The following is a 10,708-nucleotide window of genomic DNA, read 5'->3' as shown; positions in this document are numbered from 1 at the left end:
TTGTGCATAAGCATTGGTTGCATGCAGATAGGCAGGCTTAGTAAGGTCAGTGGCCAGACTAGTAGGTTGACATGCTAATCAGTAATGTTGCTACTGGGGGGGCTCATTCCATTCTCAGACCCAGGCAGCACAATATTTTGAGCCTGCCCATGGGATAATATGTAAATGAAGAGGAATCATGGCATACCAAGAAAACAAACATGTATTTTTTTTTTATATATATATATTTTTAAAGTATTTTCTTTCCAGTAGGACGAACAAAATAAATGTGTATAATGACTGTTTATTACAAGCTACAATACTCCAATTTTGCATATTTGTGTAGGCTTTGCTGTTTTATAATGGCATTAGATTTTCTGTTTTCAATGCCACAAACCTTTTACACTGAATACACAGAAACCTCTGATCTTATATCTCTCAAGACTTTGCACAACTGCTTTGTTTGTAATTGTGTTCTACTTAAAATTGCATCAGTTGCTCTTGTGACTTTTGAAACATTGTGTGCGGTTTCCTGAGCAATGTGTGGTCATCCTTTTCCTCTTCTATTCAGTAAGTTATTAAGCGTTTAACAAAATCATCACATATCTGGGTATGGAGTTAACACAGTTTTGTATTCTAGCAGGTAAGAAATTGTTTGCAATGTCAAAACTATCAATATCTGAATGTCCAGGCTCTGTCTTCATGCCAAACGCTATTCATACTGAGCTTATTTTATATCAATAGGTTTATAACAATTACTTTGTTTGCCACAGGATTCTTTGGCTTGAGGATAGCGAGAACAAACTCAGGTATGTATACTATATTAAGGGTCTTGGGGAAAACTAGAAGAGTTTTTACTTAAAAATATGGAAGCAATTAATTTTATAATAGAGTGGAGGATGGGCTACAGAATTATCAATGAATGGATAAAAGCTCATAGCTGGAAGCCAGAAGTATTATGAACTGTGTTACATCTGAAAACAAGGAGGTTCAAAAGGAAACAAGTATACTTGGTTTTGGTGGTTAGCGGTAACAACTTGCTAGAAGTAAAATACACAATATGGGCATGGGTCATAAGTTAATAACTGCTTGTCAGAAACATAAAGATGGATGAAAAAATAATACAACGATAGATGTGTAAAGGGGAGTATGAAAGTAGGTACCAACCTTCTTTTTTCTTTTTTTCCCCAGAAAATCTTCCTCAACCACAGCTAACACTTGAACCTCCTGGTGTTATCAAAAGTGGACAATCTGCTGATCTCCTGTGCACAGCACCCAGCAATTACAAGGGGGCTATATTCTATTTGTATTTACACAGAAACCGTGAGCACCTACAGACACTTCAGGCCACAGAGGACACACACAATGTAACTTTTACCCTCCGAGAGGTCACTGCTTCAGATTCAAAAGGATATGTCTGCCTTTATCAGATTATACTTCTTGATGCAATTCAAGCATCCGAGCTTAGCAATGTATTGTACCTGACCATCATAGGTGAGTTGCTTTTATGTATTTATTTAGTAGTTTAGATTTACTAAGTGGATTTTATCAACGTGGGAGAGCTCATTCACACTTTAAAGGGACATTAAAGTAATCTTTTATAGTATATTATATATGCAAGTTATACCTGTTTGAGACCAGCATTTGTTTGTGGCTCCAGAACAGGACTTGCAGGGTCAGTAGGGCTGAAATGACATACTCTCATTTAGAGCACATACATGTTGCACTACAATGGCCCTTTCAGCTTAAAGGGTCACTGCAATAAAATATTTTCTGTCATCCATATGAAAGAGCAACATCTAAACTTGTTTTAACCTAAAAAATGTTAACAAGAAGTTGTTTAAATTTAAAGGGACGCATTTATACGAAAATACAATACTGTATATTTACAAACACACACACATATATATATATATATATATATATATATATATACATATACATATATACACACCTTGTTATATACGTCCTACAAAAAATGGTCGTTAACGACCAAGGACGTACACCCTGTATGTCCTCAGGGGTTTCAAGCGGTGTAAGCGATCATGATCGCTTCCAGATGCTTTCAGGGTATTGCAGCGATGCCTCGATATTGAGGCGTCGTGCAATAGCCTTTTTTTAACAACCGATGCAGAGAGAGCCAATCTGTGGCCCTCTCTGCATCAGCCAGCGATGGTGCCAATCGTTGGCGGGTGGGAGCAATTGCAGGGATATGAGTGGGCGACCCATCGCTGGAGGATATCCGGCAGAGAGGGGTGGGATCACGTGTGGGGGCCCTGGGAGTGCGCACGGGGGTGGGAGTGGGTGGTATTGCTACACTATGAGACTTGCAAAGTGTAAAGGGGAAGGAGGGAGGGGGGGGAATGTTATCCAAGGGATCTGGTAGGGGGTGGGGGTAGGTTATTGAGGGGGGGCAGCTACACTACAGAATTTTTTTTTAGTTTTTTTTAATACAAAAACTAATTGTATGGCAAACTGGGTACTGGCAGACAGCTGCAAGTACCCAAGATGGCGGCAAATAGGTAGAGTGGGGAGGGTTAGAGAACTGATTGGGGGGGATCAGGGAGGTTGGGGGCTAAGGGGGGATCCTACACAGCAGAATATATATTTTAATTTTTTTTTATTTTTTTAAAAAAAGCCTTTTATTTTAGTACTGGCAGAGTTTCTGCCAGTACTTAAGATGGTGGGGACAATTGTGGGGTGGGGGAGGGAAGAGAGCTTTTTGGGAGAGATCAGGGGGTGGGATGTGTCAGGTGGAAGGCTGATCTCTACACTAAAGCTAAAATTAACCCTACAAGCTACCTAATTAACCCCTTCACTGCTGGGCATAATATAAGTGTGGTGTGTAACGGCATTTAGCAGCCTTCAAATTACCAAAAAGCAATGCCAAAGCCATATATGTCTGCTATTTCTGAACTAAGGGGATCCCAGAGAAGCATTTACAACCATTTGTGCCATAATTGCACAAATTGTTTGAAAATAATTTCAGTGTGAAACCTAAAGTTTGTGAAAAAAGTTGACAATTTTTTTTTTATTTGATTGCATTTGGCGGTGAAATGGTGGCATGAAATATGCCAAAATGAGCCTAGATCAATACTTTGGGTTCTCTACTACACTACACTAAAGCTAAAATTAACCCTACAAGCTCCGAGCTCCCTAATTAACCCCTTCACTGCTGGGCATAATACACGTGTGATGCGCAGCGGCATTTAGCGGCCTGCCATATATGTCTGCTATTTCTGAAGAAAGGGGATCCCAGAGAAGCATTTACAACCATTTGTGCCAAAATTGCACAAGCTGTTTGTAAATAATTTCAGTGAGAAACCTAAATTTTGTGAAGAAGTGGATGTGTTTTGTGGATGTGTAACAGATTTTGGGGGTCAAAGTTAGAAAAAGTGTGTTTTTTCCCATTTTTTCATCAGATTTTATAATTTGTTTTATAGTAAATTATAAGATATGATGAAAATAATGGTATCTTTAGAAATTCCATTTAATGGCGAGAAAAACTGTATATAATATGTTTGGGTACAGTAAATGAGTAAGAGGAAAATTACAGCTAAACACAAACACAGCAGAAATGTAAAAATAGCCCTTGTCCCAAGCGGTAAGAAAATTAAGAAATGATGTGGTCACTAAGGGGTTAAATCACCATTAAAACAATTGTATTAATGAAAAACATATATATTAATTTTAACACTTTACTTCAGGTCTCCAGGCACCCTAACAACAACTCACCTGTTATTATTGTAACAATGTTTAGTGTAGCCGCACTATCCAATGAAAGTATAGAGCATGCTACAAATGTAAGCTGTGCTGACATTTCCTGGTAAATCTTTTTTTACCATTGATTTGTAATATTAGGTTGTGCACCATTTTTAGTTCAGGGTCACAATATGGAGAGCGCATCCATCAATAGCACTCCATTTGTAATCTGGGCCATTATTCATTGTTCAGCACTATAGGGCACCACTGCTTGGCACAGTGTATTACATTGTTGCAAGTGTTGTTACAAACTCTGCTGCAATATAAAGTTCAAGACACATGCATACTCCTGAGCCTATCAGGCTCTTAAAGGACCACTCAATGCAGTAGAATTGCATAATTAACAAGTGCATAATAAAAAGCCAATGATTTAACACCTATTCTGAATTAAAAAATAAGCAGTAGATTTTTTTTTCTGACAAATGTATTTTTTCTCCCAATCACAGACTACATAGTAACATAGTAGATGAGGTTGAAAAAAGACTGAAGTCTAGTACTAGTTTATGTATATGTATACCCTGTGAGCTTGTGCACATGCTCAGTAGGATCGTGTTCCCCAGAAAGTGTGAATATAAAAAGACTGTGAAAAATGTGATAATGGAAGTAAATTGGAAATTGTCTTAAAACTGCTGCTCTGTCTGAATCATAAAGGTTTATTTTGACTTGAGTCTCCCTTTAACCCCTTAAGGACAAGGCCATTTTCAATTTCTTTCCCTGAAGGACCAGGGCTATTTTTACATTTCTGCGGTGTTTATGTTTAACTGTAATTTTCCTCTTACTCATTTACTGTACCCACACATATTATATACCGTTTTTCTCACCATTAAATGGACTTTCTAAAGATAGCATTATTTTCATCATATCTTATCATTTACTATAAAAAAATTTTTATAAAAAATGAGGAAAAAATGGAAAAAAAACACTTTTTCTAAATTTGAGCCCCAAAATCTGTTGCATATCTACAACCACCAAAAAACACCCATGCTAAATAGTTTCTAAATTTTGTCCTGAGTTTAGAAATACCTAATGTTTACATGTTCTTTGCTTTTTTTGTAAGTAATAGGGCAATAAGTACAAGTAGCACTTTGCTATTTCCAAACCATTTTTTTTTTTCAAAATTAGTGATAGTTACATTGGAACACTGATATCTTTCAGGAATCCCTGAATATCCCTTGACATGTCTATATATATTTTTAGAAGACATCCCAAAGTATTGATCAAGGCCCATTTTGGTATATTTCATGCCACCATTTCACTGCCAAATGAGATCAAATAATAAAAATTGTTCACTTTTTCACAATTTTTTTTCACAAACTTTAGGTTTCTCGCTGAAATTATTTGCAAACAGCTTGTGCAATTATGGCACAAATGGTTGTAAATGCTTCTCTGGGATCCCCTTTGTTCTAAAATAGCAGACATATATGGCTTTGGCGTTGCTTTTTGGTAATTAGAAGGCCGCTAAATACCGCTGCGCATCACACATGAATTATGTCTAGCAGTGAAGGGGTTAATTAGGTAGCTTGTAGGGAGCTTGCAGGGTTAATTTTAGCTTTAATGTAGAGATCAGCCTCCCATCTGACACATCACACCCCCTGATCCCTCCCAAACAGCTCTCTTCCCTCCCCCACCCCACAATTGTCCCCGCCATTTTAAGTACTGGCAGAAAGTCTGCCAGTACTAAAATAAAAGGTTTTTTTTTTAAAAAATCAAAAAAATATTTTAGCATATTTACATATGCTGATGTATAGGATCCCCCCTTAGCCCCCAACCTCCCTGATTCCCCCCCCCCCCCAACAGCTCTCTAAACCCTCCCCCTCTACCTTATTGGTAGCCATCTTGGATACTGGCAGCTGTCTGCCAGTACCCAGTTTACTAAAAAAAATGTTTTTTATATATATTTTTTTCTGTAGTATAACTTCCCCCCAGCCAAAGAGCAACCCCCCACTCCTTCCCAGATCCCTTAGATGTATTTTTTAAATTATTTTGTACCCCACTCTATCCCACTTATTTTTTTTACATCTCTGTAGTGTAGCCGTTCCCACCTGCTTTCACCCCGTGCACGCGCCCGCACCCCCCATGCATGCGCACGCGCCCCCGACGGTCACACCTACGATCCCGCCAAGGGGTCTTATTGCAGGATGCCTCGATATCGAGACATCACTGCAATAACCGGAAAGCGGCTGGAAGCGAGCAGGATCGCTTCCAGCCGCTTTAAACCCCTAATGTCGTATAGGGTACATCGCTGGTCTTTAAAGACCAGGTTGTGTGCAACGTACCCTGTACAACATGCGTCGTTAAGGGGTTAAACAAAGAGCATACCAAGAGAATGAAGAAAATTTGATCAAATAAGTAAATTGTAGATTTAAAACTGCATGCTCTATCTGAATAATTAATGTTTAATGTTGACTTCCATTTCCCTTTAAATTAGAGCATTAAATTATATGTTACTAGGTGTATGACTATGAGGAATAAAATATACACAAGCATCCTCATTGGTATGAAAAGAGAAATGGCTTGTCACATGTCATGAGAGCAGCCAATATTGTTTAGAAAGGGCTTAGGGGCCGAATTATCATATGGCGGGCAGACTGTCCACCCGACATCGCTAAAAGCCATCAGCATTTAACATTGCACAAGCCGTTCTGGTGAACTGCTTGTGAGATTGCTGAGGTGCCTTATTAAAAAGTGAGACCATGTTCAAATTCTTGGAGCTTCACCTATCTTTTTCAATAATTAGTTAAGAAGTGTTCCTTTAATGTCTATGGTTGCATGCGGTACAAGATACAAGATATATTGCATATCATATGCAATCTGCTAGCAGTGCTAGCATTACAACTGCAATGATAGGTCAGAAATACTCCTGCAAAATGGTTATGTAAATGTCTGTAATTGTAAAATATTTGCATGTCTGTCCAATTTATTTCCTTCATCAATTTGTATACCATTTTTTTTATATGCACACTTTCTAAGGCACCAGCTCCTTTTAAGCATTTGTAAGAGTTCACAGTATATACGTACAGTATATGAGTTTTGTGATTGGCTAATGGCTGTCACATGATACAAAAGGAGGGAAAAAATGGAATCCATTTTGAAATTAGCTAGCAAAAATGTACTGATCATTTGAAATTCAATGTAAGCGCTATTGAATTGTATTTTTATTATGTATTTGTCAATTATGCAATTCTACTGTATTTAAGGGTCCTTTAAGGCAAGGATGGCCAACTTGTAGCTCATGGGCCACATGCGGCCCTCTACACTAGTTTTTAAGGCCCCTGGGAAGAAGTAGAACTAAAATGTGTGCCAAAGTCTTTCGCCTAGATTACGAGTTTTGTCGGTAAAAACTTGCGTTGCTAACGCTCCTTTTTTTTCCAGCGCTCACTTTAAACAACGCTGGTATTACAAGTTTTCTGAATGGCTGCGTTAACCTCAGAAAAGTGAGCGTTGAGCATAATTTAGCTCCACTTCTACCTGTAATACCAGCGTTGCTTACGGTAGCGGTAAGCTGGAAAAACGTGCTCTTGCACGATTTCCCCATAGGAAACAATGGGGCTGAGCTGGCTGAAAAAAAACCTAACACCTGCAAAAAAGCAGCGTTCAGCTCCTAACGCAGCCCCATTGTTTCCTATGGGGAAACACTTTCTAAGTCTACACCTAACACCCTAACATGAACCCGAGTCTAAACACCCCTAACTTTACATTTATTTACCTCTAATCTGCCGCCCCCAACATCGTCGCCACCTGCATTATACTATTAACCCCTAATCTGCCGCTCCGGACACCGCTGCCACCTATATTATCTCTATGAACCCCTAATCTGCTGCCCCTAACATTGCCGACACCTATATTATATTTATTAACCCCTAATCTTCTGCCCCCAACGTCGCCGCCACCTACCTACACTTATTGACCCCTAATCTGCCGACCGGACATCGCCACCACTATAATAAATGTATTAACCCCTAAACCGCCGCAATCCTGCCTCGCAAACACTATAATAAATTGTATTAAACCCTAATCTGCCCCCCCAACGTCGCCGCCACCTACCTACAATTATTAACCCCTAATCTCAATCCCTGCAGGAGATTATTTCACCACCCTGCCATTTTTGGAATCCACTGGGATGCAGCGAAAGCAAACGGAGCATTACAACAACAAAAACTAACCGCCCGCAATTAGTGTTAAAAAAGACATAACTGCCTGCAATAAGTGTTAAACCTCCCCCAAAAATGCCTGCAATAAGTGTTACAAAAAAGCTAACCGCCCGCAATAAGTGTTAAAAAAAAAGCTAACCGCTCGCACAAAGTATTAGGAAAAAGCAAATAACAACTACATAATAAAATTATTAACCCCTAAATCCGCCAACCCCAACATCACAAACTAGAAACTACCTAATACATCTATTAACCCCTAATCTGCCATTCCCCCACATCGCAAATTAAATAATTAATTTATTAACCCCTAAACCACCATCCACCACCAACGCAGTTAATTTAACATATTAACCCCTAATCTGCCAACCCCCCACAACACATTAAATTGAATTTACCTATTAACTCCTAAACCGCAAACCCCCACAACGCAAATAAAGAATTTAATGACTAAGCCCCCTAAACTAACACCCCCTAAATTAACCCCTTCTTTTTTATTTATTTTTATTGAGAGAATATAAACACAATTATTATACATTCAAATCAGCCAATAGAATTAAACTAAAATTACAAGATCCCTATCTTAAAATAAATAAAAACTTTCCTGGGAAATTAAAAAAAAACAAGTTTAAACTATAAATTAAACTAACATTACTATTATACTAAAATTAAAATAACTACAAATTAAATAAATTGAATTACACATTTAAAAATAACCTAACCCTACTAAAAAAATTAAATCTACAATTACAAAAAATACAAAATACTAAATTACAAAAAATAACAAACGAAATTATCCAAAATAAAAACAATTACACCTAATCTAATAGCCCTATAAAAATAAAAAAGCCTGCAAAATAAAAAAAGAAACATAGTTTACAATAAATTACCAATAGCCCATAAAAGAGCCTTTTTTAGGGCATTGCCCTAAAGAAATCAGCTCTTTTCCCTGTAAGAAAATACAAAGACCCCCCAACAGTAAAACCCACCACCTAACCAACCCCCAAAATAAAAAACCTAACTCTAAAAAAAACCTAAGCTACCCATTGCCCTTAAAAGGGCATTTAGCTATTTTAAGAATGCCCAAAACCCTAATCTAAAAAAAAACACCCAAAAAGTTTTAAAAAACCTAACACTAACCCTCGACGATCCACTTACAGTTTTTGAAGTCCGGACATCCATCCTCATCCAGGCGGCGAGGTCTTCATCCATCCAGGCGGCATCTTCTATCTTCATCCCAGCGGCGCGGAGCGGCTCCATCCTGAAGACATGCGACACGGAGCATCCCCTTCATATGGTGGCCCGTATACTGAATCTTCAATGCAAGGGAACCTTTTCAAAATGGCGTCCCTTGCATTCCTATTGGCTGATTTGATTTTGGAAATTCAAATCGGCCAATAGGATGAGAGCTACTGAAATCCTATTAGCTGTTCAAATCAGCCAATAGGATGAGAGCTACTGAAATTCTATTGGCTATTCAAATCAACCGATGGAATTTCAGTAGCGCTCATCCTATTGGCTGATTTGAACAGCCAATAGGATTTCAGGAGCTCTCATATTATTGGCTGATTTGAATTTACAAAATCAAATCAGCCAATAGGAATGCAAGGGACGCCATTTTGAAAAGGCTCCCTTGCATTGAAGATTCAGTATACGACGGCGACCGTATGAAGAGGATGCTCCGCTGTGATGTCTTCAGGATGGAGCCGCTCTGCGCCGCTGGGATGAAGATAGAAGACGCCACATAAATGGATGAAGACCTCGCCACCTGGATGAAGATTTCACTGCCTGGATGAGGATGGATGGGTTTTGGTCATTCTTAAAAGAGCTAAATGCCCTTTTAAGGGCAATGAAAAAGAGCTGAATGCCCTATTAAGGGCAATGCCCATACAAATGCCCTTTTCAGGGCAATAGGTAGCTTAGGTTTTTTTTAGAGTTAGGTTTTTATATTTTGGGGGGTTGGTTGGGTGGTGGGTTTTACAGTTGGGGGGATCTTTGTATTTTTTTAACAGGTAAAAGAGCTGATTTCTTTAGGGCAATGCCCTACAAAATGCCCTTTTAAGGGCTATTGGTAGTTTATTGTAGGCTAGGTTTTTTTTTTATTTTGGGGGGCATTTTTATTTTGATAGGGCTATTAGATTAGGTTAATTGTTTTTATTTTGGATAATTTCGTTTGTTATTTTTCGTAATTTAGTATTTTTCTTATTTTTTGTAATTTAGTATTTTTTTTATTTTTTGTAACTGTAGATTTAATTTTTTAGTAGTGTTAGTTGTTTTTACTAAGTAATTTCATTTATTTAATTGATAGTTATTTTAATTTTATTATAATAGTAACGGTGGTGCCGATGTCGGGAGCGGCAGACTAGGGGTTAATAACATTATGTAGGTGTCGGCAATGTCGGGGGCAGCAGATTAGGGGTGTTTAGACATGGGGCTTATGTTAGGGTGTTAGGTTTAAACATAACTATTTTTGCCACATAGACATCAATGGGGTTTAGTTACGGAGCTTTTCATTCCGCGATCGCAGGTGTTAGGTTTTTTCTAACACTTTCTCCCCATTGATGTCTATGGGGAAAGCGTGCATGAGCACATCAAAGCAGCGCTTGGATTTTGTGTGTTATGGAGCTCATCGCCACCATATCGCATGCACAAGGCGGCTTTTTCAAAACTTGTAATGGCAGTGCTATGGAGGGTGAAATAACACAACTTTTGTTGCGTTCGTTTCGCACCCTCTGTAGTGCAAAACTTGTAATATAGGTGATAGAGATTTGTTTTTATCCTATCATCATTTTAGACCATCTTAATTTTAATCTGTTTGA

The 10,708-nt window shown here is 38.3% G+C and overlaps 1 protein-coding gene across 5 annotated transcripts in view; it reads left to right on the top strand.

Moving 5' to 3' along the window:
• Positions 1-529: 529 nt before the first annotated feature.
• C6H19orf38 (chromosome 6 C19orf38 homolog) overlaps positions 530-10,708 on the top strand; it is a 110,618-nt gene continuing 100,439 nt past the window's right edge. For 3 of the 5 annotated variants that reach the window (XM_053717894.1, XM_053717893.1, XM_053717891.1), the window contains exons 1-3: positions 545-622; positions 753-788; positions 1,171-1,473. In XM_053717894.1, the coding sequence (XP_053573869.1) occupies positions 592-622; positions 753-788; positions 1,171-1,473 (370 nt within the window). In that variant the 5' untranslated portion in view covers positions 545-591. Of the gene's footprint in view, positions 623-752; positions 789-1,170; positions 1,474-10,708 lie in introns of all 5 variants that reach the window. The other 2 variants (XM_053717896.1, XM_053717892.1) reach the window with 2 other exon arrangements.

The sequence above is a fragment of the Bombina bombina genome, chromosome 6 (assembly GCF_027579735.1).
Source record: "Bombina bombina isolate aBomBom1 chromosome 6, aBomBom1.pri, whole genome shotgun sequence".
In the NCBI taxonomy this organism is placed as follows: Eukaryota; Metazoa; Chordata; class Amphibia; order Anura; family Bombinatoridae; genus Bombina; species Bombina bombina.
The sequence above is the reverse complement of the archived record's forward strand: the minus strand, read 5'-3'. Positions and strand labels throughout refer to the sequence as shown.